At 46.9% G+C, this 18,146-nt stretch overlaps 1 protein-coding gene and 1 long non-coding RNA gene across 3 annotated transcripts in view; one reads left to right on the top strand and one right to left on the bottom strand.

Moving 5' to 3' along the window:
• The first annotated feature begins 201 nt into the window (after window positions 1-201).
• Window positions 202-1,585, top strand: LOC147355643 (uncharacterized). Its single transcript, XR_015144700.1, has 2 exons — window positions 202-320; window positions 1,509-1,585. It is a non-coding gene; the product is annotated as an uncharacterized LOC147355643 (long non-coding RNA).
• A 1,194-nt stretch (window positions 1,586-2,779) lies between these two features.
• Window positions 2,780-18,146, bottom strand: part of SVOP (SV2 related protein) — a 74,085-nt gene continuing 58,718 nt past the window's right edge. Inside the window, exons 11-16 of one of the 2 annotated variants that reach the window (XM_086348448.1) lie at window positions 16,782-16,858; window positions 10,604-10,711; window positions 9,236-9,347; window positions 8,211-8,292; window positions 6,090-6,179; window positions 2,780-4,426 (exon numbers count right to left, since the gene is read on the bottom strand). In XM_086348448.1, coding sequence (XP_086204574.1) covers window positions 4,220-4,426; window positions 6,090-6,179; window positions 8,211-8,292; window positions 9,236-9,347; window positions 10,604-10,711; window positions 16,782-16,858 — 676 coding nt within the window. In that variant the 3' untranslated portion in view covers window positions 2,780-4,219. Of the gene's footprint in view, window positions 4,427-6,089; window positions 6,180-7,309; window positions 7,704-8,210; window positions 8,293-9,235; window positions 9,348-10,603; window positions 10,712-16,781; window positions 16,859-18,146 lie in introns of those variants that run through there. The other variant, XM_086348447.1, reaches the window with a different exon arrangement.

Genomic DNA, 18,146 nt, shown 5'->3' with positions numbered 1-18,146 from the left:
AAGGATCATGTCTTAATTCTTTTCTGAATCCTCAGTGCTGAATATCATACCAATATATGGTGGATATTCCATATGCCACGACATAAGCCGTAACAGTTACAATGAACAGACCTGAGAGTTTACCTATGCGTTGCTACGGGTTCCAGGCATACCGGTAATGTCGTGACCAAAGCTGCCATGTTTGTACCTCTTGAGCCCACCCCTCCCTGACCCAAGCAATTGGACCAATGCTGAACTGGACCCATCAACTTCCTCTCTTGAGATTTTGAAAGTGGGACACTGATCAGCTGAGTCAGCTATGTTTGCAGAGCTGAACCCTGGTGAGTGGAAGCCATATGCAAGGTTAGGTACATGCAGCAGCCACAAGGGGGCAGAAGGAAGCCAGTCTGCAGAGAGGGACAGAAACCAGGGCCTCAGATTTGGAGAGGGCTGCCTCCAGCCCAGTGGCTATTTTGCAGTTCCATTTATTTCAGAGAACTTTCCAAGGCTGCAAATGGGTCGCCCATCAACCATACCTGGCCTACAGATGAATTTTATTAGATTCACACATTTAAAATTTTTTAACAATCCAACACACTAAAGTTAAAAAAAATTTTTTTTTGATCTAGCATTCAATATTTTGGAGATTTCACATAAGAATCCAGATTCTTGTCTTGAAAATCAGGTGACCTCATGATACAACAATATCAGCTGGAGCTGAGTAGCAGCCACTGCCTTTGGACAGGGCTCATGTCCTGTACTCTGCCACAATCTTCCTCTCTTCCTGTTGTTCCTTACACTTCTGTTTCCCATATTTATATTCCCCAGGAAATTAACTACTGTTCCCAGTCTTATTTTAAAGTTTTAGTTAAAGTTGTTCTGTTCCTTGCAACTGTAACAGCCTTCATGAGAACTCTATGTCAAGGTTTCTCTTGGCTATCTCCCATCCCACCATCACTGCCTTCCTTCTCTGTACTAACAGAATCTCAATTTTGTGTTCAAGAGTCTCTGGGTATCCCTTGATCCAGTGGGAGGTAGGCCCTTCCTTCCCCAACTAGGGGAGAGCTCATGCTGGGATTGGCATGTGACCCAGGTCTGACTAATGCAAAGCAATAGTAAATCTGTAGGACTTCTCTTTCCAGCCAAAACAACAGACTCTTTAGAAAGAAAACCTGTTGTGACTGCTCCTTCCCCATTCTACCTCTTTTGAAAAAAAAACTTGATGCCTGGCACATTGGCAACCATTTTGCCACCATGAGGTTTCACACTTTGGGTCAATGGCTGACATGCAGAAGAAGGTTGGGAGGGAAAACAAAAAAAAAAAAAGCTGGGTCCTTGATGACATTGTTGAGCTACGGAACCTTCCCTGGAACTGTCTGACTCTGGGCTTGTTGTTAAATGAACAATTAATATTCTAAAGGGTTAAACTACTATTGGTTGGTTTTGCTGTTACTGACAGCTCAAGGTTATTCTAGTTCTTTGATGTTTATTGTCATAACCAAGGAAGACTTCTGATATCATCTTTCAAGGCTCTATGTTGCTTGCTGCTGCTAAGTCGCTTCAGTTGTGTCCGACTCTGTGTGACCCAATGGATGGCAGCCCACCAGGCTCCCCCGTCCCTGAGATTCTCCAGGCAAGAACACTGGAGTGAGTTGCCATTTTCTTCTCCAATGCATGAAAGTGAAAAGTGAAAGTGAAGTTGCTCAGTCATGTCCGACCCTCAGTGACCCCATGGACTGCGGCCTTCCAGGCTCCTCTGTCCATGGGAGTTTCCAGGCAAGAGTACTGGAGTGGGGTGCCATTGCCTTCTCCGTTGCTTACCATTGTTTAAAAATAATACATATCCATATTCAAAGTCCATCTCTAAGATACTCTTTTTTTCTCACTGCCAACACATCTTATGTATGTATTCCTGAGCATACTTGAAGTAAGGGAAAGAAAGAAACCATGTAATCCTGGCTACATTGAACATTCTTTACCATTTTCTAGTCTTTCCTAACACTGAGAGAGACAGATGACATTTCCATTAATGGAAAGGGAAGCATTTGGATGGTTCAAAATTAGACACAAAGGTTTTCAGCTAAAGGTCTCATGTGTTTCAGAGGCTTGCACAATGTTTGGGGCAGCTCTTATTTCATTCAATAAGATCGATTTTATAAAAGGGCATGCAATTTAGAAAACCAAGAGTGTTCACCTTTCATTTTCTCAAGAAAACCCACAATTACCAGCTTCATTACTCCAGCCCCTGGAATACATCTACGCCCACCAAGTTCTCCTTCCACACTATAGTCCCTAGTTACTCCAGGTTATTTGAGGGTGAAGAGAGTGGACTTTCTCATCTGGCAGTGTCTGCTCAGCTGGAAGGCAAAAAAGACAAGCAAAGGTTCTTTGTTACCCAGGAGAGCTCAGCAGACCAGAAATAACTAGAGCTTTAGCCACTCATGGTCCAAAGAAATGTGGGTGAGAGAGAGAGGAAGCTCTGCCAAACTGCCCCCACTGTCTGCCTGGGCCTCGGGGGTGCTGCAGACCGTACATCCAGGGACATGGGATCATTTGCATTTGATCTAGAGCCTGGGCCTGAAGAAGCTGACCACTGTGATCTCTACACCATGAGCAGAGAGTGTTGCTTCCAAACAGACTCAAAGTCAGCAGCCAACTGTGCACCTTTTCCCCCTTGTTGGAAAGATCATCATATTAAAGCATACAAAAGCATCAAACTTACCCTGAATGGACAAAGCTGGCAAGATCGTTAAGTTGAACCATCCCTAGGACATTATGACAAACAGACAAACTTCAACCCTTTCAATGTCCATCACCAACATGTTTTAATAAAGATGAACGTACACATTTGGCTTCCTCGAAATGTTCACTTCAAGCAGACATCTCCAAGCAGAAGGTCAGCCTTCTCTGGCCTTTGATGGGATCTGTAAGCTTCCGCCCTCCTTCCCTAGGTTTCTGCCTCATGATAGGGAAAAGGCTCATAGAAACCAAACCCCGGCAGTGGATGTCGTCTGCTGAGAACAGCATCTGCCCTTCCTCTGGAGGCCAACCCCCAAACCTGGTTGACCTCCTGGCTCTTTCTTTGGAAATGCACATTTCATACATCTGGGATTCCCATTCCTCCTCTGCACAGCGTCTCTGCCATGTGGTCCATCACCGGAACCCAAGGAGTTGCCTCTATGGAAAGACCAAGCCAGCCCTTGACTGCAGGGGTGGCAGAGAATCCAGGGAGGAAGGGATGCTGGTCCCCTGACCCTGATGGGAGTGGGTGGTTGGGGGAGCCTCTTTCTGCTTCCCTAGTCACATACCACACTCAACTCCCAAATGCTGAAACCTGACTTAACTGTTTTCTTGCCCCAAGAGTCACCAGTCAGCCCGACTGAGGAGGCGGCCAGAAAAGAAGCCCCCCGGAGTGGTCTTTTCTACTTCCGAAGGGGAGGCCCCTGCTTCAGCTGTGGGCTTGGTTCTCACTTCTGTTTCACCTCCACCCCCACTTCCTGGAGGTAACAACTCTCTGAGGTTGTCATCTGGTGCAAGCCTAGCTGTTCTAGTGGTCACATTTGGATCCCCTGGAATCAGAGACAGTGACTCCAAGAAGGGGCCAGGTAGAAGCATGCAAGAGACTCAAGTTCAAATGCATGTCCATCTTCCAGAGTCTCTGCTACTCAAGCCCTGGGGATGCAAACTAAGGGGCCCTTTCCCCAGGAGCATTTCTCAGACCCAAGAAAAAGCTGCTCAGGCCACACCCAGGTCCCTTGCTTTCAAAGAAGAAAGCCTGGGGCTGGGGATGCAGGAGAAACCTAAGAACAGATTCAGTGGGTGGCTGGCATGTGTCATCTTACTGGACGGCAGATCCCACATGGGTCCGTCCGGGCCGGGACTGTATCTACAGAGATCTTTTGGTTGTTGTTCACCAAGGGTGTGACCGGCTGACTCTGGATGGTGTCCGGCTGACTACTGGTGTCACTGGGCACTCCTGAGGTGGCATTTTCCCATGCAGATCCATAGGTTATTAACAGACCTCCACACACACAGAGAACCTCCCAAAGCAAAGGCCTTCCCATTCCTGGGTGGATCTCGATGAATATGAGCAAACAGTCAAGACACAAAACCTTGTTGGTCTGGGTGGTACCCTTGGATGAGTTCTTGATGTGGGCAGTGACGATTGGTGCCCCCACTGGGCTCCACCAGCTCCTCATGCTCTACAGCCTCAAAGACCAGTGCAGCCCCCCATCGGTCACTACTCCTGAGAGCCCGAGTTCGACCTGGCGACACCTGTGCCGTGTGCCCCTCGGCCAACCATCTCCTGCCCCCACTCCCGGTGGCTGGACTCCTGCAGTCCGCGGCCTTTGGTCTCGATAGGCAAAAAGCAGGAGGCCAGGGCAGCCAGGAGGCAGCAGCCACTGTAAACGGCCAGCGTCAGGTACACGGATGATTCCAGCATCACCTGGGGGAGGGAGACACACGCTGGTGAGAGTGTCCCTAACGACACACAGGCACTGCCAATCATACAGACGATACTAGAATGCCAGGTCCTCCTGTGAGCCCTCTTTGTCACCGGACTCCCACGGAGTCCTCATGACAGCTTTATGAGGTACATACTCCAACCCCACTTTGCAGAAGGAAAAACTGAGGCTCAAAAAGGATTAAGGAACATACCCGAGTTCACACAAAGACCAAGGATGGGGCTGGGATTTGAACCCAGATCCTATCAGACTCGAGAGTCTGGTTTTTTTTTTTTTTGGCCACACCAGGAGACATGTGGGATCTTAGTTCCCTGATGAGGGATCAAACCCATGCTCCTTGCATTGGAAGTGTGGAGTCTTAACCACCAGACCACCAGAGAAGTCCTTCAAGAGTCTGTTTATTTCCTCTCAAAACAGTACATCTGCTGGCTTCCTATCTTCATGACCCAGGCAAATCACGCAGCAGGCCTAAACCTCATTTCTTCAGCTGCCAAACGGGTAGGAGGGCAGAGGTCACCTCCCAGTGAGAAGATGCCTCACTTGGCACCATGCAGGCACTGGGCAAGCTGTCAACCAGTGCTAGTTACTAGCGTTCTACAATGTTCAAACACAACGGTATCGGGACAGAACAACTTGGCCAAAACACATATTAGGATTCTATTTACACAGAAGATTCAGAAGAGAAAAAATTCACGCAGACAGAATGCATACCAGTGGTTGCCAGGGGCTGGAGGGGCTGGAGCTGGGAAGTACTTGTTTAATGGATACGGAGGTTTATTTGGGGGCAAGGAAAATGCTTTGGAACTGGATCAAGGTGGTGGTTCCCGACATTATGAAAGTGCTACAGGCCAGTGAATCATTCACTTTCTTTTAAAAATTTTTTTTATTTGGCTGCACCACGTGGCTTGTGGTATCTTAGTTCCCCAACCAGAGATCGAACCTGGGCCCTGGCATTAGAAATGCCAAGTCCTTGGAGAAGGAAATGGCAACCCACTCCAGTATTCTTGCCTAGGAAATCTCATGGACAGCCGAGCCTGGCAGGCTGCAGTCCACAAAAAAAAAAAAAAAAAAGAAATGCCAAGTCCTCACCACAGGATTGACAAGGGAAGTCCTCGAATTAAAATGGTTAATTTGATGTTACGTGACTTTTACCTCAATTTTTAAAAATATTATGAAAAACTGGAAAAAAATGAATTGGATATTAAAAAAGCAAAAAGACTCCAATAAAATAAGACTCCCCCCAAATAGACAGAAATGCTTCAAGATACAAAGACCTGAAAAAAACTGCAAGGACATTGAATCATCCAAATCAGAAACTGGGAACTGGGACATTAGTTTCCCTCTAAGGCGTGGTGGCCTGTTTATTCTAATCCAAACTGTCCTTGGCCAAATCATCAGAAAGACCGGAGTTTGACTCCCAGCTCCTCTACCTCCCAGCTGCGTGACCTTGGACAAGTCCCGTGACTCTTCTGAGCCTCGGTTTCCTCATTTGCATACAATATGGCTGCTTTCGTAGGGCGGATTGCTAACGGGAGATCAGGTCATGCACACACACCAAGGGCCAAGCAGAGGCTCAGCGTCTGGTAACGGCTTGCCACCACTGGCCTTGGTCACGCCCCCCTCTGTATTTGGGGTGACACCTACCTGAGCAATGAACGGGGTGATGAGGGCGCCCACCCTCGCCATGCCGCTGCAGGTGCCCAGGCCCAGCGCTCGGGTCGCCGTGGGGTAGACCTGAAACACAGCCGCCCAAGTGGCTGCCTTGAGAAAATGCAGGCCCCTCCCTCCTCACTGGCTCAGGAATGGTGGAATTCACCCTGTGGGCGGGCCTGAGTTAGGGTCAATCCTGCGAGGGCGGGGTGGGGAGTCTCACCCCAAAGGGGCCAGGAAACTCCACTAAGAAGGCAGGAAGCCAACCTGGCGGTGGGAACCTAGGAACGGGGTCCTCTCTGCCCTGCGTGCTGTGCATTTTCAGTCACTCAGTCACGTCTGACTCTTTGCGACCCCATGGACTGCAGCCCACCAGGCTCCTCTGTCCCAGGGATTTTCCAGGCAAGAATGCTGGAGTGAGTTGCCATTTCCTCCAGGGCATTTTTCCGACCCAGGGACTGAACCAGGGTCTCCTGAATTGGCAGGCAGATTCTTTACTGCTGAACCATCTGAGAAGCCTCTGCCCTGGGTGGTTATAGCTAAATAAATAAATAAGTATGAAATTCCTATTTTTTTTCCTATCATAGAGAATTTCAAGCACAGACTAAAGTAGAATGATGGAATCAATCATCTAGGACCAAGCACAGTGGCCTGTGTTGGGTTTTTTGTTTTTGCTTTTTAAAAATTTTTTGGCCACACTTCACAGCATGTGGGCTCTTAGTTCCCAGACCAGGGATCAAACCTGTGCCCCTGCACTTGAAGCACAGAGTCTTAACCCCTGGACTGCCAGGAAAGTCCTGCCTGTGTTAGTTTCAATCACATTCATTTCCTTTCCCTCCTAAATTACGATAAGGCAAATCCTAGAGGGGATATAGTTTTATCCACTAGCTATTTCTGTATATGCCACTTTGAAGATTTTTCTTTTTCCTCGTAGAAAAAGACTGCGGACATCTCTAATGTCCATATTTGGTCTTCTCCAGTGTGTGATTTTTAATGGCTGCATAGAATTCTATCATTTGGATCAATCATCCTTCATTTAACTAATTCTTCCTTGGGCCTAGCCAGCTGGAATAGCTTAAGCTAGGAGTCAGCAAACTTTTTCTTAAAGGGACAGAGAGTAAATAATCTGAGCTCTGGGGGCCAGCTGGTCTCCAGCAACTACTCAGCTCCTATAACACAAAAGCAGTTGTGGACAACAGTACAGGAAGGGCTGTGGCTTGTTCTGACAATGCTTTATTAATGAACACTGACACATGAATTCCATATAATTTTCACATGTCAAGAAATATCGTTTTGATCTGGCATTCAACTGTTTAAAAACATAAAAACCACTCTTAACTCTTGGACTAGACAAGAACAGGCAGCAGGTTGGATATGGCCCGTAGTTTGCTGATCCCTGGTATTTGCCATTGTAGACGCCGGGCCTCCCAATCCCTGCAGGGCCAGCAGCCTTCTCCTGATTCCCTTCTGCGAGCCTCCAGTAATCAATCCACAAGCCTCTGTTGAGGGGACACTAGGCCAGACGAGAGTCAAAGCGAAGGAGACCCAGGCCCTGTCCACAGGGAGCCTTAGTAGGAGTCTCCTTGGGGGACAGGCCATGTGGCAGGACTAAAAATACCAAAGCGGGGCACAGGCAGTGAGGGTAAAATGAAGTCAGGGGAGGGGGGGATATCCTGGAGGGCTTCCTGGAGGAGGCAGGGTTGGCGCTGGGCCTGGAAGGTGGTGTGGAGGTATCAGGACTTAGGATGATGACTCAGAGTGAGGGCTCTGGAGAGCTGTGCAGACCTGAGCTGGGGGAGGGGGGTCCTTCTCTCAGCACAGCATCTGATACATACTCTTCTTTCCCTCCCTTTCCCCTATCTAAAATAAGGTGAGATAAAATAAAATAAATATAAAACAAATAACCCATCATCCCTGAGTGTGGGAAAACGGACACGCTGTCACATGGAGTGTAAGTTCAGGCAATATTTTAGAGGGTGGTGTGCTTTTTCAGTCTTTCTCAAGGACAAATTTCAGTCAGAGGAGCCCAGGCTTCGTGTTTCTGGAAGTAGAGCTTCCCCCTCCATCTGCCCCCTCCCCACCACTGCTCCCAGGCATCCCTTCCCACCCTCCTACCTCAGGTGTGTAAACGTAGGCTGCTTGGAAGCCTCCAGAAATAAATGCTCTTGCAATGAAGAGTAACAGGGTGAGCATATTTCTAGGAAGAGGAAAAAAAAAAAAAAAAGCAGATGAGCAAGTATTAACTTTTTTTTTTTTTCTGACAGTTTCTTTCAGTAGTCTTCTCTGCCCAGGTAGAATTTACGCCCTAGGAATTGGCAAAGCCCACCTTACCCAACACACATTCAGGGAGGCATGCAGACACACACCCCAGTGGTCTCACTGAAGGCCGGCTTTTATAAGTTTATCATTCTCCAAAGTTCCAGGCTGAGATGGAAACATCAGTGGTGCCCAGGGTGGGGGTGAGGTTGGGGACAAGTGATATAAATCATCCAAAGTCCAGGTAGGACCTAGTGGGGACAGGAATTGAGCTAGGAACCAGCTGAACCAGAGATAGTAAACTTCTCTTCAGTATTTTGAGGACAATCCTGATCCCCAACCCCCTGTTCCACTGTTCCCACAATGTCTTTGAATATCAACATTCCCAGATCTAATCTACATCTCCAGACTGTTCACAGATCTCTCATCTGCAGGTTGGTCTGGGGTCTCTCCAAGGTCAGCACAGGCCAGTTCTACCTTTGGAAGCTCTTGATAGATGGAAAAAATGGAGCAATGCAAAAGCAGATTATAAAACAGGACCTTGTAATAGTGCCATGGAACAAATGAACCCTTAAAACCCATATATGAATTAAACAGCTAAATGCATGCGCTCATTGGGAGATGATGTCAAACGTCTAAATGTGACGGTGACGGACCAAACTTTGGACCAAAGTGCCCTCCTACCCTCACCTCCATCAGAGGCCCCAGCTTTAAGCAGGGGACAGTTATAAGGCAGCCAACAGACTCAGTCCTAGTGAGGGGTTGGAGGGATCTTTCAGATGACCCCCAGAGGGTGTAATCCACAGCCTGCAGGTCCAAAGAGCCACTGACCACCGGCTGAGAAATAAGCCAGCTGGCCACAGAGAGCTGGTGCCATGACCCACCTTCCAACACAGATAAACAGCAGGAGGCTGCAAAAGGAGAAGACGACGAAACACAGGGCCATGGTCTTCTTGCGGCCCAGGCGGTCAATGATCCAGAGAGTCACAAGGACACCTGCAAGGGAGCAGGGTGCCAGGGAGGTGGCATCCAACACGGCCCCGTGACCCCCACCTCCCGGTCTGTACTCCCCTCCCCTCGAGAGCGGGCTAGGCCTCACGACCCACTTCTAACGACTAGAATATGGCCGAAGTGATGCAATGTCACTTCTCTTTTTTGAGCCAAAAAATTATATATGGGGAATTCGCTGGAGGCCTAGTGGTTAGGACTCTTGTGCTTTTGCTGTGGAGGGTGTGGGTTCAAACCCTGGTTGGGGAACTAAGATCCCACAAACCACATGGAATAGGCAGAAATTATTTTATATCAATATTTGATTATGATAAAAAGACTTACAAAAGTGTAAAAACAATCACTTTAAACTGTACTTTCCATAAATGTCATTAATGTTCCTAGACGTCGACAGTCTGCTTTAAAACGCATTGAATTATTCAGAAACAAAAGTGATTCCTCCTGGGAAATTGAATGAGGGGTGGGAGGCGCTAAGGTAGTAGACTATGGTTTCATTATAATCCCTAGTACAATTGTTTTTTCCATGTGTGTGATTACTGTGATGAAATGCTTTAAAATAATGATATTTTAATAAAGCGAGAATGGCCTACAATTCAGAGTGCGTGTACAGGCACAATAAAAAGCTGGTGCTTAAATTTTTTAAAAAATGCAGTGCATTATATGTCTCCAGTTCAGTTCAGTTGCTCAGTCATGTCCAACTCTTTGCAACCCCATGGATGGCAGCATGCCAGGCTTTCCTGTCCATCAGCAACTCCCAGAGCCTACTCAAATGCATCACGTCGGTTATATGTCTCCTACAAAGTATATCTGTGAATCTTGGGCAGGGATTAAGATTATAGCTTTTTAAAATTAACTTTATGCCAGAAGTGACCTCCCTAGTGACAAGTGGACATATGTCCGTAAGACTGGTGTAGGACTGACAATCCCTGGTCGTCCAGTGGTTAGAATTCAGCACTTTTACTGCCATGGGCTCATGTTCAATCCCTGGTTGGGGAACTAAGATCCCACATCCCGTGAAGTGCAGCCAAAAAAAAAAAAAGACGGAAAAAGATAGATCACCTTTGCTTTCTGTGACGCATACAGTAAAATGTCAGCCCCTTCACCATTCTTGACAACTTGTAGCTACGGTTTGAAAACAAATCCCCGGCTTTTTTTAGAAATGGGATTTGCTTCCAGCTGGCATGAGGTTACAGCCACGTTCCCAGGCTGCACTGTCCCAGCCCCACCCGGCGCAGGTCCCTCACCTGGGAACTCAGACAGGGTGGTCCACAGCAGGTCCATGTAGTCCTCCTCACTCAGGTACTCGCAGGCCAGGCTGCACTTTGCCTCTACTGCCTTCTTCCGGCTGGAGACTGGGAGGTGGAGAGAGAGAGAAAGAGGAAGAGGCACCCACAGTGTTGAATCGCGTCCTCCCATTCCCCATGTCTCGTTCCTTGGGTTACGATTCGGCTGGGATGCTGGGGAAGGTGCGCAGGCTCAGGACTCAGACCAACTCAGGGTGCCTCCCTCCCACCAGCAGTGTCAGAGCTCCATCTCTTTAAGCCCCAGCTTCCTGACAATCTGGGGGCTAATAAACCCTCAGGGGTAAAATGATTGAGAGGCTGGAAGCAGGCTGTGTACATGAATGTGCTTAGACCAGAACTGGGGCTTCCCAGGCAGCACAGTTGTAAAGAATCCACCTGCCAGTGCAGGAGATGTAGGAGATGTGGGTTCAATCCCTGGGTCGGGAAGATCCCCTGGAGGAGGAAATGGCAACCCCCTCCAGTATTCTTGCCTGAGAAATCCCGTGGGCAGGGGAGCCTGGCGGGCTGCAGTCCATGTTAGCACAGGGCACACAACTGAAGTGACTTAGCACACACCCTGGCTAATTTACTCACCTCTTTCAAGTCTTCCTTTAAATCCCACCTGCTCACTGAGGCCATCTTGACCACCCCGTTTAAAACTCTGAATAACCCATGGCCCCTTCCTCTGCCCCACACTCCTGACCTCCCTTACCTTGTGTGATTTTTTGCCCTCATGTCATCTGTCAGGAAATAGAGTGAAAGACTTCGAAATGGCATAGCATCCTGTCCTGTGAATCCTTACAGGTCGCCTCACCGTTCACATCCTTAAGCTCTTTCACAACTCCACATGGTAGAATACTAACACTAATGCCAATGATTCTTGTCCACAAAAATGCAAGCTGCGTCTGGCAGTGATGCAATCGATTATAGGCCTCCACACACTGTGCTAACCTGGGAAGGGAGGGGCTGCAGAAACAAGGGAGGAGTCGTCAAGACACACTTGTGCAGCCTGGTTTCTCTCAAGGAATACACATCAGAACATCTTTTGAGTTCTGTAGGCACTAAGGTCCCCTCCCGGAAGGAGGGTGGCACCTCCAGACTGAGCACAAGATTCCTGGGACATCACCCAGTTACCTCAGTTCAGTTCAGTTCAGTTCATTTCAGTCGCTCAGTCGTGTCCGACTCTTTGCAACCCCGTGAATCGCAGCACACCAGGCCTCCCTGTCCATCACAACTCCCGGAGTCCACTCAGACTCACGTCCATCGAGTCAGTGATGCCATCCAGCCATCTCATCCTCTGTCGTCCCCTTCTCCTGCCCCCAATCCCTCCCAACATCAGAGTCTTTTCCAATGAGTCAACTCTTCGCATGAGGTGGCCAAAGTACTGGAGTTTCAGCTTTAGCATCATTCCTTCCAAAGAAATCCCAGGGCTGAGCTCCTTTAGAATGGACTGGTTGGATCTCCTTGCAGTCCAAGGGACTCTCAAGAGTCTTCTCCAACACCACAGGTCAAAAGCATCAATTCTTCGGCACTCAGCCTTCTTCACAGTCCAACTCTCACATCCATACATGACCACTGGAAAAACCATAGCCTTGACTAGACGGACCTTTGTTGGCAAAGTAATGTCTCTGCTTTTCAATATGCTATCTAGGTTAGTCATAACTTTCCTTCCAAGGAGTAAGCATCTTTTAATTTCATGGCTGCAGTCACCATCTGCAGTGATTTTGGAGCCCAGAAGAATAAAGTCTGACACTATTTCCACTGTTTCCCCATCTATTTCCCATGAAGTGATAGGACCAGATGCCATGATCTTCATCTTCTGAATGTTGAGCTTTAAGCCAACTTTTTCACTCTCCACTTTCACTTTCATCAAGAGGCTTTTTAGATCCTCTTCACTTTCTGCCATAAGGGTGGTGTCATCTGCATATCTGAGGTTATTGATCTTTCTCCCGGCAATCTTGATTCCAGCTTGTGCTTCTTCCAGCCCAGCGTTTCTCATGATGTACTCTGCATATAAGTTAAATAAGCAGGGTGACAATATACAGCCTTGACGTACTCCTTTTCCTATTTGGAACCAGTCTGTTGTTCCATGTCCAGTTCTAACTGTTGCTTCCTGACGTGCATATAGGTTTCTCAAGAGGCAGGTCAGATGGTCTGGTATTCCCATCTCTTTCAGAATTTTCCACAGTTTATTGTGATCCACACAGTCAAAGGCTTTGGCATAGTCAATAAAGCAGAAATAGATGTTTTTCTGGAACTCTCTTGCTTTTTCCATGATCCAGCGGATGTTGGCAATTTGGTCTCTGGTTCCTCTGCCTTTTCTAAAACCAGCTTGAACATCTGGAAGTTCATGGGTCATGTATTGCTGAAGCCTGTCTTGGAGAATTTTGAGCATTACTTTACTAGCGTGTGAGATGAGTGCGATTGTGTGGTAGTTTGAGCATTCTTTGGCATTGCCTTTCTTTGGGACTGGAATGAAAACGGAACTTTTCCAGTCCTGTGGCCACTGTTGAGTTTTTCAAATTTGCTGGCATATTGAGTGCAGCACTTTCACAGCATCATCTTTCAGGATTTGAAATAGCTCAACTGGAATTCCATCACCTCTATTAGCTTTGTTCGTAGTGATGCTTTCTAAGGCCCACTTGACTTCACATTCCAGATGTCTGGCTCTAGGTGAGTGATCACACCATCGTGATTATCTTGGTCATGAAGATCTTTTTTGTACAGTTCTTCTGTGTATTCCTGCCACCTCTTCTTAATATCTTCTGCTTCTGTTAGCTCCATACCATATCTGTCCTTTATCAAGCCCATCTTTGCATGAAATGTTCCCTTGGTATCTCTAATTTTCTTGAAGAGATCTCTAGTCTTTCCCATTCTGTTGTTTTCCTCTATTTCTTTGCACTGATCGCTGAGGAAGGCTTTCTTATCTCTTCTTGCTTTTCTTTGGAACTCTGCATTCAGATGCTTATATCTTTCCTTTTCTCCTTTGCTTTTCACAGCTATTTGTAAGGCCTCCTCAGACAGCCATTTTGCTTTTTTGCATTTCTTTTCCATGGGGATGGTCCTGATCCCTGTCTCCTGTACAATGTCACGAACCTCCGTCCATAGTTCATCCGGCACTCTATCAGATCTAGTCCCTTAAATCTATTTCTCACTTCCACTGTATAATCATAAGGACAGAATGTGGTCCACTGGAGAAGGGAATGGCAAGCCACTTCAGTATTCTTGCCTTGAGAACCCCATGAACAGTACGAAAAGGCAAAATGATAGGATACTGAAAGAGGAACTCCCCAGGTCAGTAGGTGCCCAATATGCTACTGGAGATCAGTGGAGAAATAACTCCAGAAAGAATGAAGGGATGAAGCCAAAGCAAAAACAATACCCAGTTGTGGATGTGACTGTGATAGAAGCAAGGTCCGATGCTGTAAAGAGCAATATTGCATAGAAACCTGGAATGTTAGGTCCATGAATCAAGGCAAATTGTAAGTGGTCAAACAGGAGATGGCAAGAGTGAACATTGACGTTCTAGGAATCAGGGAACTAAAATGGAATAGAATGGGTGAATTTAACTCAGATGACCATTATATCTACTACTGTGCGCAGGAATCCCTTAGAAGGAATGGAGTAGCCCTCATGGTCTACAAAAGAGTCCAAAATGCAGTACTTGGATGCAATCTCAAAAACAACAGAATGATCTCTGTTCATTTCCAAGGCAAACCATTCAATATCACAGTAATCCAAGTCTATGCCCCAACCAGTAACGCTGAAGAAGCTGAAGTTGAATGGTTCTATGAAGACCTACAAGACCTTTTAGAACTAACACCCAAAAAAGATGTCCTTTTCATTATAGGGGACTGGAATGCAAAAGTAGGAAGTCAAGAAACACCTGAAGTAACAGGCAAATTTGGCCTTGGAATATGGAATGAAGCAGGGCAAAGACTAATAGAGTTTTGCCAAGAAAATGCACTGGTCATAGCAAACACCCTCTTCCAACAACACAAGAGAAGACTCTACACATGGACATCACCAGATGGTCAACACCGAAATCAGATTGATTATATTCTTTGCAGCCAAAGATGGAGAAGCTCTATACAGTCAACAAAAACAAGACCAGGAGCTGACTATGGCTCAGATCATGAACTCCTGGATATTGCCAAATTCAGACTGAAATTGAAGAAAGTAGGGAAAACCACTAGACCATTCAGGTGTGAACTAAATCAAACCCAGTTACCTTACCACCAACCAATCAGAAGAAAGCCACACAACCTGCAGCTCTCCTCCACCACCACCAAATTCTGCCTATATTGCAGACACCATGCTACCCGCTGGAACACGAAGTGAAGCAAGAAAATGGATGCTGAGCCCTTGCTCGGAAACAATACCCCCTTACGCACGAATCTGTGCATTAATATGCTCTCAGAGGAAGGATTTGACAAGCTAATTAATTTGTATTTTCTCTTACCTACGGGCTTTCGCCAGTCTTCCCCCACACTCCAAGCAGTGGCTGTCAGCAATTTCAGCAGCAGTGCAAACCTACCGGCACTGGGATGCAACCGTCTTTTGTTTGGAGGAGAGGCAGGAGATGTGGAGAAGAGGGTTTATTTCCCTGGGGCCAAGTGCAGTTAGGTCTGAGCAGATGTTGAGGGTTATGCCTTACTCTGTGCAGCACAGAGCACTGGGTCCCAAGTGGCAGATGCCCATGTGGTCCTTAATAAATGACTTTTGGGGTACTTTTGATATCAAGGACCCCCTAATGGGCAGGAGCATCTCTGACCACTTGTAACAGTGGCACTGAGCTATGGTCATGGAGGTCCTGTATCACAGTGAACATACTTGATATTAACATTCTGAGCCATGCTAAGTCACTTCAGTCCTGTCCGACTCTTTGCAACGCTATGGACTGTGTAGCCCGCCAGTCTCCTCTGTCCATGGGATTCTCCAGGCAAGAATACAGGAGTGGGTACCCATGCCCTCCTCCAGGGGATCTTCCCGACCCCAGGGATCAAACCCACATCTCCTGTGGCTCCCTCATTGTAGGCAGATTCTTTACCGCTGAGCCACTGGGGAAGCCCTGATGTTAACATACACTTTTATTTATTTATTTTTATTTAAAAATGTGTATTAGTTTAGTTTTTGCTGTGCAAAAAAAAAAAAAAAACAAAAAACCTCCCCCCAAACCATCGGGGAGTTCAGGATTTTTGAGCATGAGTCAACAACCCATTCTCCTTGCCTGGCCTTGCAACACACCTTTCTCTGCTCCAAACTCCAGCGATTTGGTTTGTTTGGCTTCACTGTGAGTCAGGCACATGAACTTGTATTCCATCACGGGCGCAAAGGATTTAGGCTTAAATCAATACTAAACCCCAAATTTATAACTGAACTGCTTCCTCAGGGCAATTCATTTAAGACTCTCTCACACCCCCCCAGCAAGATGGGACTCTGCTATCCCATTAATACCAATCCTCATACCAACAAACAAAACAATTGACTCAGATTAAGAACGCGTCATTTGAAAAAGATAACTGGACAAATCCTGCAAACAGACAAGAACTCCATCCCTTTGTCTCCCATCCTGAGTTCAAAGCCCAGACATCTATAATATAGATTTTGCTTGTTATTCATTCCTCTTGTCCAGTGGGTCCCATCTCCAGCTCCACAATAGAATCACCTGGGGAGCTTTAAAAACCCACTCCGGCCTGGGCCACACCCCCAAAGATGCTGATTAAATTGCCCGAGGCATTGTTTAAATGGCACGGCCTTGTTTAAAAGCTCCCCCAGGTGATTCTGTTGTGTGGCCAGGATTGAGCTCCAACCTAGTTCTCAGACTTAACACACACACAGGATGGGTCCACAGGGTCACGGCCGTAACACTCAGGGATGGACTTCAGGGACCTCTTCAGGGGATGTAAGATAGGATTCTGCTCTAAGGTCATGTCTAGCATGATAAGATTGTCCAGGTTTCTACAGAAGATCTCAGAAACCACAACCCAGCTCTTTCATATTCAGATTTTGCAGAAACTTGCTTCCAGGAGTCTGTGCAAGGCCAGGCCCTGTGAGGGCAGGACCGGGGCTGGGAGAGTGTGTATGACCTTGTGTGTTGGGTGGAGGGTGTGAACTGCTAGAGGGCTGTGATACTCACTGCTACAGACATCTCCTGCTTGGAAGAGCTCGGTGGTGAGCAGGACTAATCCGTAGTAAGAAAACGCATTGGAAAACCTGCCAGGAAGCAAGCAAGAAGCATAAAGAAATGATGGGAGAAATGCAAGCCCCCATTCCCATTCCATTGCGAAGGACTTCCACCTATAGCAGCAGAGACTAGGCTTTGGGCTCAGGCCATACTGGGCCTTTGGGGGTTTTCCTGGACTGCTTGAGCAAGAAGATGGCGGGTACAAAACATACTGATGGACTAAAAGGAAGTGATCCTGTGTCCTTTGAAAGATCAAGAAAATTGAATTATAGGGACTTCCCTGGCAGTCCAGTGGTTAAGATAAATGCAGGGGGCATGGGTTTGCTCCCTGATCAGGGGACTAAGATCCCACATGCTGCACAGCGCAGCCAAAAAAAAAAAAAAAATACAAAACACCAAAGAACTAAATTATATCACAAACAAGCCACCCCCAAGCTGTTCACTCAACTGGCAAAAGGAGGGGGGAAAAAATGGGGAAACCAAAATTTGGTAGAAAACAGTCATTTTGACAGATGTCAACAGACGTTAGAGCTTTTGGGTTGAGCTGAATAGGGAAGAGAAGGGAGATATATTTAATAATATAGGTATTCCCCACTTTCTGAAAGCTTGCTTCGCTATACGTCACTTTTACGAAATCTATATTAGTACCTGTTTTTGCTCACCGAAAGATATCCCAAGAGGATTTTCACTTTTACAAAAAAAGGAGGGAAAGCAAAAATAGCATCCAGTGTTTATTTTATAGAGGCAACTCTCGCCCCAAGCAGCGACAGTGGCGCCACCAAGCTCCTTCCCCGAGAACTACGCTCAGCATCAGCATCAAGCTGCCATTAGCTTTTTAAAAAAATTACTTTACTGAAGTATAGTTGAATTACAATGTTGCATTAATTTCTGCTGTGCAGCCAAGTGATTCAGTTATACATAGAACTACACTCCTTTTCAGATTCAAGCTGAGAGAGCTTTCATTGGAACACTCTACTTTTGTAACATTTTAATTTACTTATTTTTAATTGAAGGATAATTGCTTCACAATATTGTGTTGGTTTCTGCCATATATCAACATGAATCAGCCTTAGGTATACACATGCTCCCTCCCTCTTAAACCTCCCTCCCGCCTCCCACCCGATCCCACCCCTCTAGGTGGTCACAGAGCCCCAGTTTGAGCTCCCTGGGTCATACGGCCAATTCCCACTGGCCACCTATCTTACATACGGTAGCGTATATGTTTCCGTGTTCTCTCTCCATTCATCCCACCCGCTCCTTCCCCGGTCTGTGTCCACAAGCCTATTCCCTATGTCTGCATCTCCACTGCTGCCCTAC

This window comes from Bos grunniens, chromosome 17, assembly GCF_055505025.1.
Source record: "Bos grunniens cultivar Pamir isolate PY7600 chromosome 17, Bosgru_T2T1.0, whole genome shotgun sequence".
In the NCBI taxonomy this organism is placed as follows: Eukaryota; Metazoa; Chordata; class Mammalia; order Artiodactyla; family Bovidae; genus Bos; species Bos grunniens.
This window is presented reverse-complemented; position numbering and strand designations above follow the sequence as displayed.